Source organism: Phyllobates terribilis, unplaced genomic scaffold (genome assembly GCF_046119375.1).
Source record: "Phyllobates terribilis strain yellow unplaced genomic scaffold, ASM4611937v1 Scaffold_1__5_contigs__length_1240528914, whole genome shotgun sequence".
In the NCBI taxonomy this organism is placed as follows: domain Eukaryota; kingdom Metazoa; phylum Chordata; class Amphibia; order Anura; family Dendrobatidae; genus Phyllobates; species Phyllobates terribilis.
The window spans coordinates 745,445,389-745,463,926 of NW_027362761.1; the positions used below are offsets into that span (position 1 = coordinate 745,445,389).

Genomic DNA, 18,538 nt, shown 5'->3' on the forward strand with positions numbered 1-18,538 from the left:
TTATGTTTGTAATATGCTGTACTGCATGGTTCTTGTAAGGGGCATTGCAAGTTGCTCCGTCCTAATTTTTGGAAGCTTTTGCTTAGAAGGCATAAGCAAATACTATGGGAGACCCACTCCCCAATAATGGAACTTATGTTTGTAATATGCTGTACTGCATGTCTCTTGTAAGGGGCATTGCAAGTTGCTCCGTCCTAATTTTTGGAAGCTTTTGCTTGGAAGGCATAAGCAAATCCTATGGGAGACCCACTCCCTAATAATGGGACTTATGTTTGTAATATGCTGTACTGCATGGTTCTTGTAAGGGGCATTGCAAGTTGCTCCATCCTAATTTTTGGAAGCTTTTGCTTGGAAGGCATAAACAAATTCTATGGGAGACCCACTCCCCAATAATGGGACTTATGTTTGTAATATGCTGTACTGCATGGGTCTTGTAAGGGGCATTGCAAGTTGCTCTGTCCTAATTTTTGGAAGCTTTTGCTTGGAAGGCATAAGCAAATACTATGGGAGACCCACTCCCCAATAATGGGACTTATGTTTGTAATATGCTGTACTGCATGGCTCTTGTAAGGGGCATTGCAAGTTGCTCCGTCCTAATTTTTGGAAGCTTTTGCTTGGAAGGCATAAGCAAATCCTATGGGAGACCCACTCCCTAATAATGGGACTTATGTTTGTAATATGCTGTACTGCATGGGTCTTGTAAGGGGCATTGCAAGTTGCTCCATCCTAATTTTTGGAAGCTTTTGCTTGGAAGGCATAAACAAATACTATGGGAGACCCACTCCCCAATAATGGGACTTATGTTTGTAATATGCTGTACTGCATGGGTCTTGTAAGGGGCATTGCAAGTTGCTCTGTCCTAATTTTTGGAAGCTTTTGCTTGGAAGGCATAAGCAAATCCTATGGGAGTCCCACTCCCCAATAATGGGACTTATGTTTGTATTATGCTGTACTGCATGGCTCTTGTAAGGGGCATTGCAAGTTGCTCTGTCCTAATTTTTGGAAGCTTTTGCTTGGACGGCATAAGCAAATCCTATGGGAGACCCACTTCCCAATAATGGAATTTATGTTTGTAATATGCTGTACTGCATGGCTCTTGTAAGGGGCATTGCAAGTTGCTCCATCCTAATTTTTGGAAGCTTTTGCTTGGAAGGCATAAACAAATACTATGGGAGACCCACTCCCCAATAATGGGACTTATGTTTGTAATATGCTGTACTGCATGGGTCTTGTAAGGGGCATTGCAAGTTGCTCTGTCCTAATTTTTGGAAGCTTTTGCTTGGAAGGCATAAGCAAATCCTATGGGAGTCCCACTCCCCAATAATGGGACTTATGTTTGTATTATGCTGTACTGCATGGCTCTTGTAAGGGGCATTGCAAGTTGCTCTGTCCTAATTTTTGGAAGCTTTTGCTTGGACGGCATAAGCAAATCCTATGGGAGACCCACTTCCCAATAATGGGATTTATGTTTGTAATATGCTGTACTGCATGGCTCTTGTAAGGGGCATTGCAAGTTGCTCCGTCCTAATTTTTGGAAGCTTTTGCTTGGAAGGCATAAGCAAATCCTATGGGAGACCCACTCCCTAATAATGGGACTTATGTTTGTAATATGCTGTACTGCATGGTTCTTGTAAGGGGCATTGCAAGTTGCTCCGTCCTAATTTTTGGAAGCTTTTGCTTGGAAGGCATAAGCAAATCCTATGGGAGACCCACTCCCTAATAATGGGACTTATGTTTGTAATATGCTGTACTGCATGGGTCTTGTAAGGGGCATTGCAAGTTGCTCCATCCTAATTTTTGGAAGCTTTTGCTTGGAAGGCATAAACAAATACTATGGGAGACCCACTCCCCAATAATGGGACTTATGTTTGTAATATGCTGTACTGCATGGGTCTTGTAAGGGGCATTGCAAGTTGCTCTGTCCTAATTTTTGGAAGCTTTTGCTTGGAAGGCATAAGCAAATCCTATGGGAGTCCCACTCCCCAATAATGGGACTTATGTTTGTATTATGCTGTACTGCATGGCTCTTGTAAGGGGCATTGCAAGTTGCTCTGTCCTAATTTTTGGAAGCTTTTGCTTGGACGGCATAAGCAAATCCTATGGGAGACCCACTTCCCAATAATGGAATTTATGTTTGTAATATGCTGTACTGCATGGCTCTTGTAAGGGGCATTGCAGTTCCTCATAATTTTTGGAAAGCCTTCCATTCACTGCTTAGGCCAACAGTGCACAGGAGACCCAGTTGCTATAAATGGAAAATAAGGTTTAGTTAAGGCCCTCTGACCTCCATGTCATTTCCAAGGGGCATTGGAGTGCCTCAAAATTTTTGGTAGGCATTGCACTCACTGTATGCCCAATAACTGTGTAGCCGAACCGCTCCTTTTGTTACAGAAACATATCCTACAAGACATATCTGGTTGACTGGCCTGATATTGATGTGAATGGTCCCTGTTCCTCCTGCTCTTTCTCCTTTGCCACTACCTCATCCATCATTTATCACCTGAAGGTTTGTTTTAACGGGAGTCATAGAACTTGGATAGTAGCAGGAAAACATCCAGTAATCCTCGGAGGAGGTAGGATATGCGCCAAAATGCTGACCACCTCAGGCCTAGCCGCTACTACATACATGCGCTTGCATTCCAATAAAACAAAGCAGATGCTAACTTCTATCATCCTCATCATGCTCCTCACCTTGGCACTCTCAACTCCCCTGATGGAGAAGCCACGGCCCACTGGAGGAGTCTGGTTGTCTGGTGGGCTCGGCCAATTCTGCCCAAAAGCAGGCCAGGCTAAGAAAAGTGTGGGAAAGGTTAGCGGGACAAATAGGGGTGGCTGGGGACCAAGTATGGACACCCGGCCGCCCCCTGGAGGCTGGGGAGCACGCGGGGACATCCGGCCACCGGGCGGCTGGGGACCGAGTATGGATACCAGGCCGCCGACGCAGCCATGGCGTGGTGGCCAGATTCCACCTCCCCATGCCTAAAATGCCCAATTTAAAGTGCAAGTAAGCAAGCAGTATGGTATTGCAGACTGGGGGTGGGTGAGGTACAATTGAACACTGCCCTGGGACAAGGATTTGAACGGGGATAGTTGCAAGTCTGCAACGACAGGTGAAGGGTGGGAGGCATCTTCGCATGTACCATGAACAGGGGTTTGGCATGCACACACTACAGCGGAATAGGTTCTCCTTCCCACTAAATGCACTGGGGAGGGCACAGGTAATGTTTTGGTATACGCGCTTAATCTTATGTATAAGGCACACCAGGACAAATGGGGGCGGCTGGGGACTGAGAATGGATACCTCGCTGCCGAAGCAGCCATGAGGTAGTGGCCAGCTTCGGCCTCCTCCAAACTAAAAGGCCCCATTTCAAGTGCAAGCTAGCAGTATGGCATTGCAGTCTGGGGGTGGGTGGGTGGCAGGCTGCACACTTACACTTGCATTAAAAGAAAACAAAGCAGATGCTAACTTCTGTCATCATCATCATGCTCCTCACCTTGGCACTCTCAACTCCCCTGATGGAGAAGCCAGGGCCCACCGGAGGAGTCTGGTTCTCTGGTGGGCTCGTCCAATGCTGCCCTAAAGCAGGCCGGGCTAAGAAAAGTTTGTGAGGGGATGTTCCAAGGAGAAATAGGGGCGGCTGGGGACCGTTTATGGACACCCGGCTGCCCCCAGGCGGCTGGGAACCGTGTGTGGACACCCGGCCGCGGGGCGGCTGGGGACCGAGCATGGACACCCGGCCGCCGGGCGGCTGGGGACTGATTATGGATTCCAGGCCGCCAACGCAGCCATGACGTGGTGGCCAGATTCCGCCTCCACATGCCTAAAAGGCCCAATTTCAAGTGCAAGCAAGCAGTATAGTATTGCAGCCTGGGGGTGGCAGGCTGCATACTTGCGCTTGTATTGCAAGGAATGGGGGAGGTACAATTGAACACTGCCCTGCGACTAGAACTTGCACGGGGATAGTTGCAAGTCTGCATCTTCTGATGCGGCAAGGATCACTTATGATGGGCACACTTTTAGACAGTGACCTGGGTGTCAGAGATGCTTCCAGGGGTCTTCCCCATGCTGTTCCCATGTCTTTTCAGCACTTTATGCATGTGTCACACAGCACATGGCCAGATAAGGTTGTAAAATGTTAAAATGACATTTCCCGGTGAATGCATTTGTCACAGTTGAAAGCAATACAAAAGTGGAAAAGCGCATAAAAAATGCTACTTGTGAACATAGCCCAAGGTGTGGAGGATTATTTTTGTTTTTGGTTATTTACTTTACCTTATACACAAGTCTTTACCCTGGAAAAGAAATTCCTTAACATATTTCACAGGAAAAAAGTTTCAGTTTTGTTTTTGAACGTTTTATTGTGAGCCCGTAAAAGTGGCTTAATACCTCTGACCACGTTGTTGACAGCAGTGACCTGGGGGTCAGAAATGCTTCCTGGGGCGATCCCCATGCTGTCCCCATGTCATTTGAGCACTGTCACTATCGTTTTGGGCACTTGTTAGGCTTTTAAAAGACTGCCGGGGGTGCCACCGCAAAAATGCTCGAGTCTCCCATAGACTAACATTGGGCTCGTTGCTCGGGTCGAGCACCCGAGTATCACGGCGAGCTCGGCCCGAGCTTCGAGCACCCGAGCATTTTAGTGCTCGATCAACACTAGTAAGGATGGATGATGTCTCTGCTTCTAGGCTTGTTAAAGCTTTCCACAAGAGGTTTCTGGATAGGCCTGGGCCTGGAGGATCCTCATAAAAGAGGGGGTACTGTTAGAACCCTCCTGTTTGTTTTTCCTTCTTGTGTTTTGCGGTTACATGACCATCTACCTTTATATTCCAGCTCCACCCTTTTGGTTGTGCTGGACTTCAGTGTTTGACTGTTTCTCTAGCCAGGTGCTTCTGTGCCTTTCTCTGTCAGTTCGCTTGGTCCTTCTGGGACCTATAGTACCTTTTTGTCAGTTTGTCTTTTTGTGTTCTGCAACTACTTACAACTACTTGCAACTCTGTTTAGGAGGTGTCCCATTTTTTGTCCCAGTCCTTAGTTCTTTTAGGGACCCCTCCCTTTATGCTATAGGTCTTCGTTCAGATTAGCCGAGGACTAAGGTGGGTCTGTTCGCTAGGAATAGGCAGCCCTCTACATCGTATTGATTCAGCTTAGTCTTATTGTAGGGACAGCTTTCCCCTATCTTTCCTTAGTTCATGTTGCAGATCATAACAGAAACAAACTATTGCGTGACCACAAGTGCTGGACCAAAGGCTGGCTGCGGTGCTGAGAACGGGCGGAGTACAGTGAAACGGATAAACTGCTGAACTGTGAGTGAGGTGCAGGCGCAGATGTTATGGTGGATTGAGAAACGTGTGTTGTGCTCGGTTAAACAAACACAGCAGGCATGTCCGCTTCCATTACAGCTGGGGGGCTCTCACTCAGCCTGACTAGAGCGGGTAGAGAACCAGAAGTTTTGCAGTGGGAGGGTCAGAAACTTGCTCGGATCCTACTCCGTCCTGCCCCGAATTCAAGGTAAAAAAATTTTGGACATGGGTGCAGATGCTTTCCTCATCTTCTTGACTCTGTGAATGTTTGGAGTACACTTCTGATGCCCATGGTATAGAATGGGTGAACAGTTCTACAGACTCGCCTATCTGTGGTTCACTACAGTCAGTTGGGAGCTTGGATAGTTGTGACACGAGGGGAAGCAAGGATAATTGGGGTGCCACCTCTGTGGACTGTATTGTGTGTGATGTTGAGGTGGAGGAAGAAGAGGAGAGGCCACTTGAAGCAGCGCTTGCCATCCACTGGAACACCTTCCCTTCCTGGCCATTATCAACAAGGCGTATCACTGTGTGGCTGCCAAAGAAAGGAAGTGGATGAATCCTATATAACATAGGAGATTTTCTCCGAACTATTTCAAACTGAGATGTTCCTGCTGTATAGTGTTAGGAACCGAACAAAGTATTTTTTTTTTACTGTGGATGAGGCCTGTATAACATAGGAAATATTCTTCTAACTATTTCAAACCGAGATGTTCCTGCTGTATAACGTTAGGAATAGTGATGGGCGAGCACTAAAATGCTCGGGTGCTCGATGCTTGGATCGAGCACATTGGAATAATCGGGTGCTCAACACGAGCAACGAGACCAATGTAAGTCTATGGGAAACTCGAGAATTTTTCAGGCGGCTCCCCCCAGCGGTCTACAGAGGGCCTAAAAATTGCCCAAATCGATGGGAACAGTGCTCAAATGACATGGGGACAGCATGGGGAAGACCCCTGGAAGCATTTCTGACTCCCAGGTCACTGCTGTCAACAACGTTGTCAGAGGTATTACGCCACTTTTACGGATTCACAATAAAACATACAAAAACAAAACCAGAATGGATTTTCCTGGGAAATATGTTAAGGAACATCCTTTCCAGGGTAATGACTTGTATAAAAGGCAAAGCGTTTTTGCACTTTTGCATTGCTTTCAACCAAGACAAATGCATTCACTAGGAAATGTCATTTTAAAATTTTACAACCTTATCTGGCCATGTGGTGTGTGACACATCATTAGACACATGCATATAGTCATGGGCAAGACCCCTAGAAGCATCTCTGACTCCCAGGTTACTGCTTAAAATTGTGCCCATCATAAGTGATTCTTGGTGCATGCGAAGATGCCCCCGCCACGCACCTGTCATTGCAGATTTGCAACAATCACCGTCCACGTCCTTGTCCCAGTGCAGCGTTCAGTTGTCCCTACCCCATTCCTTGGAATGCAAGCGCAAGTATGCAACCAGCCACCCACCCTTCCACAGGCTGCAATACTATACTGCCAAATTTTTGACAGCTGCTTGCACTTGAAATGTGGCCTTTTAGGCTCGTGGAGGCGGAAGCTGTCACAACCTTATGGTGGCGGTGACCGGGTATCGATACTCTGTCCCCAGCCGCCACTATTTGTCCCAGTATCGTCTCCGCCTTCCACAAGCACGGGTCCTAAAACATTACCCGTGCCCTCCCCAGTTAAATTACTGTGAAGGACCGCCTAACCACAAACACATGGTCAAGTGAATATGGCCAGAGACGGTACGGAGCCAGTCCACAGCTTGTCAGTGAGTCGTATTTCACCACAGCCATATTCTTTAGCTTGGTGAAAGGACTTGGGAAACAGTATTTACTCTGGGTGTCATTTCTCCCAGGAAGTCCTCTAAAGCTGCTTGCACTTGAAATGTGGCCTTTTAGGCTCGTGGAGGTCGAAGCTTTTCACAACCTCATGCCGGTGGCGGCCGGGTGTCCATACTTGGTCCCTAGTCGCCACTATTTCTCCTGGTATTGTCTCCGCCTTCTACAAGCGCGTGTCCCTGAACATTACTGCTGGTACTTTTCTGTGGGAATCTGCTTGACTCCTACCAGCCTAGAATATTTCCAGTAAAATAAGGTACAATGCCATGGTATTAGCACTGCCCCCAGTACCAGTAGCAAAGCCATCCCCAATTTCCTTCTCAGAAATTTTATTTGGTAGACTAAGCGGCTGCCCAAATACATTAGTTTCTCACAAAGGAGCTGAAGACAATGTGGCAGTAGGTGCAAGTTTCTCCAGCCTGTTAGATATCAGAGGGTGAATGGCAGCACACTGGATCAGTGGTTATCACTGAAGCCTTGCAGTGCTGGGATCCTGGGTTCAAATCCCAGCAAGGACAACATCTGCAAGGATTTTGTATGTTCTCCCCGTGTTTGCGTGGGTTTACACCTCAGTAAAAAGCAGCCATAGAGTGTCCGGCAACCTTCCCACAGACTTTTCTTTGCCAGAACTGCTTCTCGGCAGGGTTGGATGGTCACATCAGAGAATCCTTTGGTGTTCCCTGGCTTCTACATCAGGAGAGATCATTATAGCGCAAACTTTGCAGCTGCTATGGAGCTCTTGAGCGGGGGAAAAAGGTGAGCCCTCAGAATCAAATCCTCTGGTGGGCCCAATGTTTTACAATCTGAAATAGCTTCTCAGTTGTATTTCACCACAGCCATATTCTTTAGCTCTGTGAAAGTACTGGCATAGAGGGAAACCATATCTACTCCGGCTGTCATTTCTCCATCATGAGGTTTCTACCATTGTCACACACGACCATGCCTGGCTGTATGTTCAGCAGTGAGAGCCACAGATCAGGCTGCTGTGTTACAGCTTTCAACAACTCTGCAGCGCTGGGCGTTTTGTCACTTAAGCATTAAGCATGTTGTCTTCAGCACAGCCTGTTGCCGCTTGGCCAAGGCACTGCTGCAGTGCTTTCAGCTTGTGACTGACGTGGTCATTTCGGAAATGGAGGAGGAGGTGCAGGAGCTTAACAATGTGATTAAATTGAGGTTACATTAGTATAAAAAACAGAGTTGCCAAAGAAAGATCCTACTGTTTTTTTTTTTTTAGTTATTTTTTAAGACAAATGCATTTACCGGGAAATGTCATTTTAACATTTTACAACCTTAACTGGCCATGTGGTGTGAGACACATCATCAGACACATCCTGTTTCACTTATGATGGAGGGACTCTGAAAGTCACAAAGCCTATTTTTATAGGGTCATCAGGCCGCCTTTACTATTCTTAAAGGGCCAGCAGTCGGCCCTCGCTATTGTTAGAGAGTCATCAGCCAGCTATGCTTTGTTGTTCCCATTATTAACGAGTGGGTCTCCTATACTGTAATTGCGTATGCAGTAACTGCAAGGGCTGCCAAAAATTCAGACGCAACCGAATACCCCTTTGAAGAGACATAGAGGAGGGTCTCAGTAATAAAAATGTTCCCATTATAAAGGAGCAGGTCTCCTATAGTGGTAATGCCCATACTGTGGCTGCAAGGGCTGCCAAAATTTAAGAAAACCCCCAATAACAATTTAAAGACACATAGAGAAGGGCCACAGTAACGACAAATTCCCATTAGAAAGACGAGAGTCTCCCATACTGTTTGCCTATGCAGTGAAGCAACGGCTGCCAAAAATTTGGAGGAACTCCAGTGCCCCTTGCAAGAGATGTAGAGGTCAGAGAGCCTCCTAAAAACAACGTTCTCATTATTAGGAAGTGGGTCACCCATAGTGTTTGCCTATGCTGTGAATGTATAAGCCGCCAAAAATTGGGAGGCACTCCAATGCACCTTGGAAGAGACGTAGAGGGCCTCATGAAAAAATGTTCCCATTATTAGGAAATGGGTCTCCCATAGTGTTGGACTATGCAGTGAATGCAAGGGCTGCCAAAAAATGTTCCAATTAGAAAGGATCGGGTCTCCTATACTTGTAATGCCCATGCACTAAGTGTATAGGCTGACAAACATTTACCCCTGGTGGGTATACATGAACATAATGTATAAAAAATTTTTTACGGGCATCATAAAGACCCTTTAAAAAAATTATGTGGGTGTTGCATCGCGGACCATGGTCACCCTGGTGATATGGTGGTGGAGGATGAGGAGAAGGAGGAGGACAAGAGCAAATAGCCAAGATCAGGAAGCATATACCCATGTGTAGGTGTGAAAAGGTGCATGGGAATACACCTCCCAAAAAAAAGACACTGGATTTGAGTTCATGTTACGCTGTTATCATTGGGCGGTATAGAAAAGTCTGGCCCAATCCAGCCCTTGTTCATTTTTTATAAGAGTCAGCCTGTCAGCATTTTCAGTTGACAGGCAGATGCGCTTATCAGTTATAATTCCAGCTTGGATACCCAATAATTGTAAGGCACAGAGGAATCACGGAGGATGTTGGTACGGTCGGCAAGGTACTGCCTCAGCATCTTCCCAAACTTTGCACTCCTTGTGAGAGTTCCCTGCACCTCAAGGCCTGTGCAATGGGAGGGGCTAAGAAAATTCTCCCAGAACTTTGACAGTGTTCTCCTGCCTCTGCTGGATTGGAGTTGTGTCTCTCTCGCCTGTAGTCCTTGGTTGTCCAACGAACTATGACCTCTGCCACCAGCGTTTTCAGATGGGAATTTTTTTAATAGTTCTGCAACAAGGGCCTTCTGGTACTGCCTCATTTTTGTAGACCTGTCCGCCTTAGGAATAAGAGCTAGAAAGTTCTCTTTGTAGCATGGGTCTAGTCTAGAATGTCACCAACCAGTAATGACTGTCACCGAAAATTTTGAGAATGTGAGGGTCATGGGAATGGCAGCGTAACATAAACTCAGCCATGTGTGCTGAACTGGAAACAGGCAAGACTTCAGTGCCCTCACCAAGAGGACGAGTGACCATGCTCTCCTCCTCCTCCTCTCTTTCCTCAGGCTATCCACGCTGAACAGACTTTATGACAGTTCTGCAGGTAGTACAGTCTATAGCGCATGAAACTAGCTCCTGTTCCTCCTCCTCCTCTTCCTCATTGTCACCCAATCCACTTTGGGATGAGATGAGGTTGGGCTGTGTGTAATCACCCTGTATGGTTCCTTGCTCCATCTCATCATGCTCCGCCTGCAATGCATCCTCTTTGATTGTGAGCAGAGAGCGTTTCAGAAGACAGAGAAGCGGGATTGTGACGCTAATTATGGCGTCATAGCCGCTCACCATCTTGGTGGAGTCCTCAAAAAGTTTTGAAGGATGGTACATATGTCTGACATCCAAGTCCACTCCTGAGATCTTGTGTGTGGAGTCTGAACTAAATACCGATGGCTTTGTTGATGCTGGTACTCAACAACTGCCCTCTTCTGCTCACAAATCCTCCTCAACATCTGCAGTGTAGAGTTCCAACGTGTGGGGACATTACACACCAGTCTTTGAGCCGGAAGCTGAAAACGCTGCTGAAGCATGGCAAGAGTGGCGGAAGCTGTGGGTGACTTTCTAAAATGAGCACACTGGCGGCGTACTTTAACAAGCAGATCCGGCAGCTCCAGGTAGGATTTGAGAAATCGCTGAACCATGAGGTTAAGCACATGGGCCTGGCATGGTACGTGTGTGAGCTCGCCTCGCCTCAGAGCCGCCACCAGGTTCCCGCCATTGTCACACACGACCATGCCTGGCTGTAGATTCAGCGGTGTGAGCCACAGATCTGCATGCTCTTTCAGAGCTGACAACAAATCTTCAGAATTGTGCTGTTTGTCACCTAATCATATTAGCTTCAGCACAGCCTGTTGCTGCTTGGCCGAGGCAGTGCTGCAGTGTTTCCAGCTTGTGACTGATGTGGTCATTTTGTAGATGGATGCTGAAGAGGAGGAGGAGGCTGAGGAGGATGAGGTGCCGGAGTTGTTGACTGTGGGGGCAACCCTGATTGACCTAGGGCCCGCAATCCTTGGAGTCGGGAGGACATGTTCCGTTCCAAGGTACGGCTGGGTCCCGGCTTCCACTATGTTAACCCAGTGTGCCGTCAGCGAGATGTACCGTCCCTGCCCACAAGCACTTGTCTATGTGTCCGTGGTTAGTTAGACTTTCCCAGCAACTGCATTGTTGAGGGCACGGCTAAAGTTGTGGAACATGTGCTTGCGTAATGCGGGGACGGCACACAGGAGGAAATAGTGGCGGCTGGGGACCGAGTACCGAATATCAGGTTGTGGAATGCTTCCTTCTCCACGAGCCTAAAAGGCAACATTTTGAGCGCAAGCAGTCTCGAAATGTGGGAATATTTGTAGTGTGGCCTGTGGGGTGTTGGCTGCGTATTTGCGCTTGCGTTCCAAGGACTTGAGTATGGACAACCGAATGCTGCGCGGGGAAAAGGACGTGGATGTGCTTCCTGATGCTGCTACTTGAGAGTTTGCAATGTCAGGTGCAGGGCAGGAGGCATCTTCTCATGCACCATGGACAAGGGATTGGCTTAAAAGCACAACAGCAGAAGAAGCAGTGGTGCCACCCGCAGACACTGTTCCTGGACCCTGAGGTTCGGCCCACAAAGTTGGGTGCTTTGCTGCCATGTGCCTGATCATGCTGGTGGTGGTCAGACTGGTAGATTTGCCACCCCTGCTGATGCTGGCCTGGCAGGTGGTGCAAATGGCCCTTTTGGGGTTATCGACAGAGTCTTTAAAAAACAACCAGACTCGCGAAGACCTTACAGTTGTACTGGCAACTTCCTTCGTGTTGGTGTTATGGGGAATGGTTGCCTGCCTTTTGTCTGCGGCCACCACACTGCTTCTTCCTGCCTGTTAGGGTGTTCTGCCACCCTCCCTCTTTGTGCTGCTTTCCTCGCTCTGCATGTCCTCCTGCCAGTTGGGTCAGTTACTATATCATCCACTACCTCGTCTTCCACTTCCGCACCCTGGTCCTCCTCCTTAGTTTCTGCCAATTGTGTCCCATCATCGTCCACCTCTTGTGACAATTTCCCAAAATCGCCTTCGTGTGACCGTGGCTGCTCAAATATTTGGGCATCGCTACATGCGATCTCCTCTTGCACCGCTACAAGTTGATTAGGCGAGAGGCCTGAATCTATAAATGGAAAAGTGAATAGCTCTTCGGAGTGTCCAAGTGTGGGATCAGTTGTCTCTGGGCACTCGGCATGGTGGGAGGAAGGAGGTTCAGGGTGAGGAATATGCGGTCCGGACTCACGGCTACTGAGACTTGACCGTGTGGAAGACAAGGTGGTGGTGGTGGTGGCTAAGTGACTGGAAGCATTATCTGCTATCCAACCAATAACCTTTTCACACTGCTCTGTGTTCAATAGTGGTGTTCTGCGGTCCCCTTTTAACTGAGACAGGAAGGTCGAACGAGAAGATGTGGGTATTTGTTGTGGCACAATTTCAGCTTGCCCACGGCCTCGGCCACGGCAAGCACCATCACCATCAAGTCCAGTACCCCGTCCCTTGCCACGTGCCTTGTCCATTTTAAATGGAGGACAATATCTTCCATGCTCACTACAAATGGCTGAATTTGGAGCAAACTTATATGTGAGCCATGTGACGGACAAACCACAGTTTTAAATACCTGGCCTGTAGGTAACTATTTTGAACAGCAAACTGATGTCAATAGCTTCATTGACACACTGAAACAAATTTTTAATGGAGGCCAGAAATGACAGTATTTTCTGAAAACGTGAATGTGATCCGTGTGACGGAGAAAACACAGTTTGAATAGTTGGCCTGTAGGTAACTATTTTAAACAGCAAACTGGTGTCAATAGCTTCACTGACACACTGAAACAAATTTTTATTGGAGGCAAGAAATGGCAGTATTTTCTGAAAACGTGTATGTGATCCGTGTGACGGAGAAAACACAGCTTTAAATACCTGACCTGTAGGTAACTACTTTGTGTAACGGGTCTGGGAGGTGGAATCTCTTAGCAACTATACAAAGGGGCAGTCCTTGTAAGGAAGCGGGTGGCTCCCAGGGAAGGCGGGCAGGTAGTCACGGCAAGTGACAGGGACAGTCTCTGGGTAGAAGGGCAGGAGGTCACGGCAAGTGACGGGGACAGTCTCTTGACAGGCGGATGGTCACGGCAAGTGACAGCAGGGTAAGAGTCTCTAGACAGGCAGGTGGTCACGGCAAGTGACAGCAGGATAAGAGTCTCTAGACAGGCAGGTGGTCACGGCACGTGACAGCAGGGAAAGAGTCTCTAGATAGGCTAGCAGGCAGGTAGCAGGTGAGCGCTCCCAGGTGAGCGGGCAAGAGTCTCTGGACAGGCAGGTGGTCACGGCAAGTGACGGCAGAGCCTCCAGGTAGGCTAGCAGGCAGGTAGCAGGTGAGCGCTCCCAGGTGAGCGGGCAAGAGTCTCTGGACAGGCAGGTGGTCACAGCAAGTGACGGCAGAGGCTCCAGGTAGGCTAGCAGGCAGGTAGCAGGTGAGCGCTCCCAGGTGAGCGGGCAGGAGTCTCTGGACAGGCAGGTGGTCACGGCAAGTGACGGCAGAGCCTCCAGGTAGGCTAGCAGGCAGGTTGCAGGTGAGCGCTCCCAGGTTAGCGGGCAGGAGTCTCTGGACAGGCAGGTGGTCATGGCAAGTGACGGCAGAGCCTCCAGGTAGGCTAGCAGGCAGGTAGCAGGTGAGCGCTCCCAGGTGAGCGGGCGGGCAGATCCATAGACAGACTGACAGGTGTTGGAAGGCAGACTGTCGGACCGCAGGAATGCAAGCAGATAGACAGGAATCAGGTAGGTATCAAGCAGAGATCTGGCAGGTAACTGGCAGGTATCTGGTAACGGGACCTGAGGGCTGAAGCAGAGTTGAAAGGCTTTGCAACAACATTGCTCGGGCACCTCCATTTTGGAGGAGGTGCCTTATATATGGTGAGGTCCTCCGGCCATTGGCCGGGGACTCCTTAGGACGGCGCGCGTGGCCCCTTTAAGAGAGGGGGAGCGCGCGCGCCCTAAGCACAGAGGCCGGGAAGCAGCGCGCGCTGCCAGCAGAGCGGGAGGAAGCCGCCGGGCACGGAGCGGAGAGGTGAGGGGAACGGCGTCCCTGCCTAGCAGGAGGCAGGGACGCCGACGCTACACTTAGAACAGCAAACTGGTGTCAATAGTTTCACTGACACACTGAAATAAATTTTTAATGGAGGCCAGAAATAGCAGTATTTTCAGCACAATTATATGTGATCTGTGTGACAGACAAACCACAGTTTTAATAGCTGGATTTTTAGTGCTTTAAAATGGAAAGAACCTCGCTGTATTCTGCAGTGCCAACAAGCAAATGGCGCAGAAAAACACTGTTCTCTGGATTGCTTTTTAAGCAAATAATGAGGATTAAAATCCCCAAAAAATTGTTCCTGGCCCCTGATACCTGGGCATAATTCTAGAAATATCTAACAGCAGCAGCAGACAAAACTGGAATGGAGCCTCTTGTGCTATATGCACTGCAGTCTGATATATACACTGCCTGCCTGCCTATATACACTGCCTGCCTGATATCTCTGCAGATGGATTAGTCCTCAGAAGGACTGTTTGTTGAGATGGATATGTGTTTCTAATATAGTTTGGTATACCTACACTAACTACAAGCAAATCTCTCCCTACACTGTCTAATTCCGGAGTGACTGTGACGAGCACGGCGGCGCCATGTCTGACATAAACCAGATGACTCTGTGCGGCCATCCAATCACTGTAGTGCCACAAAAAAACATAGCTTCGGCATTGCAGTGAGTGGCAGACAATCCCTGCATGTTCATTGACTCTGTAAAGAGTGCCAAACATGCAGGGAGGGGAACCGAGCTCCCGCCGAGCAACCCCGGAAATCTTGAGCAGAGAGATGCTCGGGCAAGCACCTAGCAGTAGCGAGCATGCTCACTCATCACTACTCCCTACTAAACAAAATCGCACAATGTCTGTCTGCATGGACAAAACAGAATTTATCATCTTTCCACCATCTCATTCATCCCCCCATCTGACCTATCAACATCAATGGCTGTTCAGTCTCCCCAGTCCCGCAAGCTTGCTGCTTGGGGTAACCCTGGAATCTGATCTCTCCTTCAAATCACATATCCAAGCCCTTTCCACTTCCTGCTGACTCCAACTCAATAATATCTTCCAGATCCGCACATTCCTCAACCACGAATCTGCAAAAACACTAGTGCACGCCCTCATCATCTCCCACCACTACTACTGCAACCTACTGCTCTGTGGCCTCCCTTCCAACACTTTCGCACTCCTCCAATCTATTCTAAACTCTTCTGCCCGACTAATCCACCTGTTCCCCCGCTATTCCCAGCCTCTCCTCTCTGTCAATCCCTTCAGTGGCTCCCCATTGCTCAGAGATTCCAGTTGAAAACCCTAACCATGGCATACAAAGCCATCCACAACCTATCCGCTCCATATATCTGTGACCTTGTCTCCCAGTACATACTAGCACGCAACCTCCGATCCTCACAAGATCTCCAGCTCTACTCTCCTCTTATCTCCTCTTCCCACAATCGCATGCAAGATTTCTCCCATGCATCCCCCCTACTCTGGAACTCTCTACCCCAACATATCAGACTCTCGCCTACCATGGAAACCTTCAAAAGGAACCTGAATACCCAAGTCTTCCGACAAGCCTACAACCTGCAGTAACCATCGCTCCACCATACCACTGCACAACTAGCTCTACTCCCACATACTGTATCCTCACCTATCCCTTGTAGACTGTGAGCCCTCTCGGGCAGGGTCCTCGCTACTCCTGTACCAGTCGCTGTCACGTTTTGTTAAAGATCATTGTAATTGTTTTTGTATGTACAGTATACCCCTTTTTCACATGTAAAGCGCCATGGAATAAACGGCGAGATAATAAATAATAATAATAATATTTGTCCAATAATGTAATAAACATGGTTATTATTTTCTTAAGGTTCGGTCACGCTTGAAGATTCAGAAAATCAAGGATTCCCTGCATGCCCTGAACTTCCACCTTATTTAAGTAAGTGGAATCTGCTCCCAGAAAAATACAGTAGAAGTGCAAAAGGTGTTTTTTACAATAGCAACATGATAGAATTGTAATAGCTGTAGTTCAAACCCCACAGGGCCAAAAAAATAGTGCAGACATAGCTATAAAAATACCACATTCACACATCTATGTATCATGTTCTCAGTACGGACCATGATTGATGGATCAGCCATGGGTATCCTGACCCGAACTTCATAGTCTCATATATACTGCTCAAAAAAATAAAGGGAACACTCAAATGACACATCCTAGATCTGAATGAATTAAATATTCTCATTGAGTACTTTGTTCTGAACAAAGTTGAATGTGCTGACAACAAAATCACACAAAAATTATCAATGGAAATCAAATTTATTAACCAATGGAGGCCTTGATTTGGAGTCACCCCCAAAATTAAAGTGGAAAAACACACTACAGGCTGATCCAACTTTGATGTAATGTCCTTAAAACAAGTCAAAATGAGGCTTAGTATTGTGTGTGGCCTCCACGTGCCTGTGTGACCTCCCTACAACACCTGGGCATGCTCCTGATGAGGTTGCGGATGGTCTCCTGTGGGATCTCCTCCCAGACCTGGACTAAAGCATCCGCCAACTTCTGGACAGTTTATGGTGCAATGTGACGTTGGTGGATGGAGCAAGACATGATGTCCCAGATGTGCTCAATCGGATTCAGATCTGGGGAACGGGCGGGCCAGTCCATAGCTTCAATGCCTTCATCTTACAGGAACTGCTGACACCCTCCAGCCACGTGAGGTCTGGCATTGTCCAGCATTAGAAGGAACCCAGGGCCAACCGCACCAGCATATGGTCTCACAAGGGGTCTGAGGATCTCATCTCGGTACCTAATGGCAGTCAGGCTACCTCTGGCGAGCACATGGAGGGCTGTGTGGCCCTCCAAAGAAATGCCACCCCGCAGGCAGATCACTCTCCACGGCGTCTCCAGACTCTGTCACGTCTGTCACATGTGCTCAGTGTGAACCTGCTTTCATCTGTGAAGAGCACAGGGCGCCAGTGGAGACTTTGCCAATTCTGGTTTTCTGTGGCAAATGCCAAGCCTCCTGCACGGTGTTGGGCTGTGAGCACAACCCCCATCTGTGGATGTCGGGCCCTCATACCACCCTCATGGAGTCGGTTTCTAACCGTTAGTGCAGACACATGCACATTTGTGGCCTGCTGGATGTCATTTTGCAGGGCTCTGGCGGTGCTCCTCCTGCTCCTCCTTGCACAAAGGCGGAGGTAACGGTCCTGCTGCTGGGTTGTTGCCCTCCTACGGCCCCCTCCACGTCTCCTGGTGTACTGTCCTGTCTCCTGGTAGCGCCTCCAGCCTCTGGACACTACGCTGACAGACACAGCAAACCTTCTTGCCACAGCTCGCATTGATGTGCCATCCTGGATGAGCTTCACTACCTGAGCAACTTCTGTGGGTTGTAGAGTCCATCTCATGCTACCACAAGTGTGAAAGCACAACCAACATTCAAAAGTACTGAGATGTGGTCTGTGGTCCCCACCTGCAGAACCACTCCTTTATTGAGTGTGTCTTGATAATTGGCAATAATTTCCATCTATTGTCTATTCCATTTGCACAACAGCATGTGAAATTGATTGTCAATCAGTGTTGCTTCCTAAGTGGACAGTTTGATTTCACAGAAGTTTGATTTATCTGGAGTTATATTCTGTTCTTTAAGTGTTCCCTTTATTTTTTTGAGCAGTGTATATGCCTATATCTGACCATGACACACAAATGTTTTAATGTGGCCTTATAGAAAGTGCACCAGAAGTTTAAAAAAATGTGCCTTGCTATAGCTTACAGTGAATTCTAACTGTTTGACACACAATCTATAATGTAAAAAAAATAGTATCAGTGACAGCTTTCTTAGTAGCACCCAGAAGTGTTGATAAGAAGCACATAGACACTAAGAGAAAGACAAAAATCCTTCAAATTGTGAACAATATTTCTTTATACCTCTATAAGGGAGCAAACTCATATAGCTAAAAATTAGGAACAGGTGTGACCAGTAAAACAGAAATTAAGGCTGAGATAAGGAACTAAACACACAACCAGACTCGAACTGGCACACACAGGAGCAGGTGAATCCCCCTGTGCAGATTTGCATCCTCCACATACTTACATGATTAGTAGTAGTACAACACAAGAAACCACAAATGCAGAACTTTTTGTGTTCAATGTAGAGTTGACAGTATTACTTTGGTCTCTCTCTGCCTATCACTCTGTCTATTTGTCTAAAATTTATTTACATACACATGCAATTACCATATTTTTCGGACT

General features: G+C 47.8%; 1 protein-coding gene across 2 annotated transcripts in view; it reads left to right on the forward strand.

Moving 5' to 3' along the window:
* The window catches only part of LOC141170686 (beta-1,4-galactosyltransferase 1-like), a 668,956-nt gene that overhangs the window by 166,609 nt on the left and 483,809 nt on the right, over nt 1–18,538 (forward strand). The window contains exon 2 of one of the 2 annotated variants that reach the window (XM_073655176.1): nt 16,157–16,225. The exons of the other annotated variant lie outside the window; for it this stretch is intronic. Coding sequence (XP_073511277.1) covers nt 16,157–16,225 — 69 coding nt within the window. The remainder of the gene's footprint in view (nt 1–16,156; nt 16,226–18,538) is intronic. 2 annotated transcript variants of the gene reach the window in all.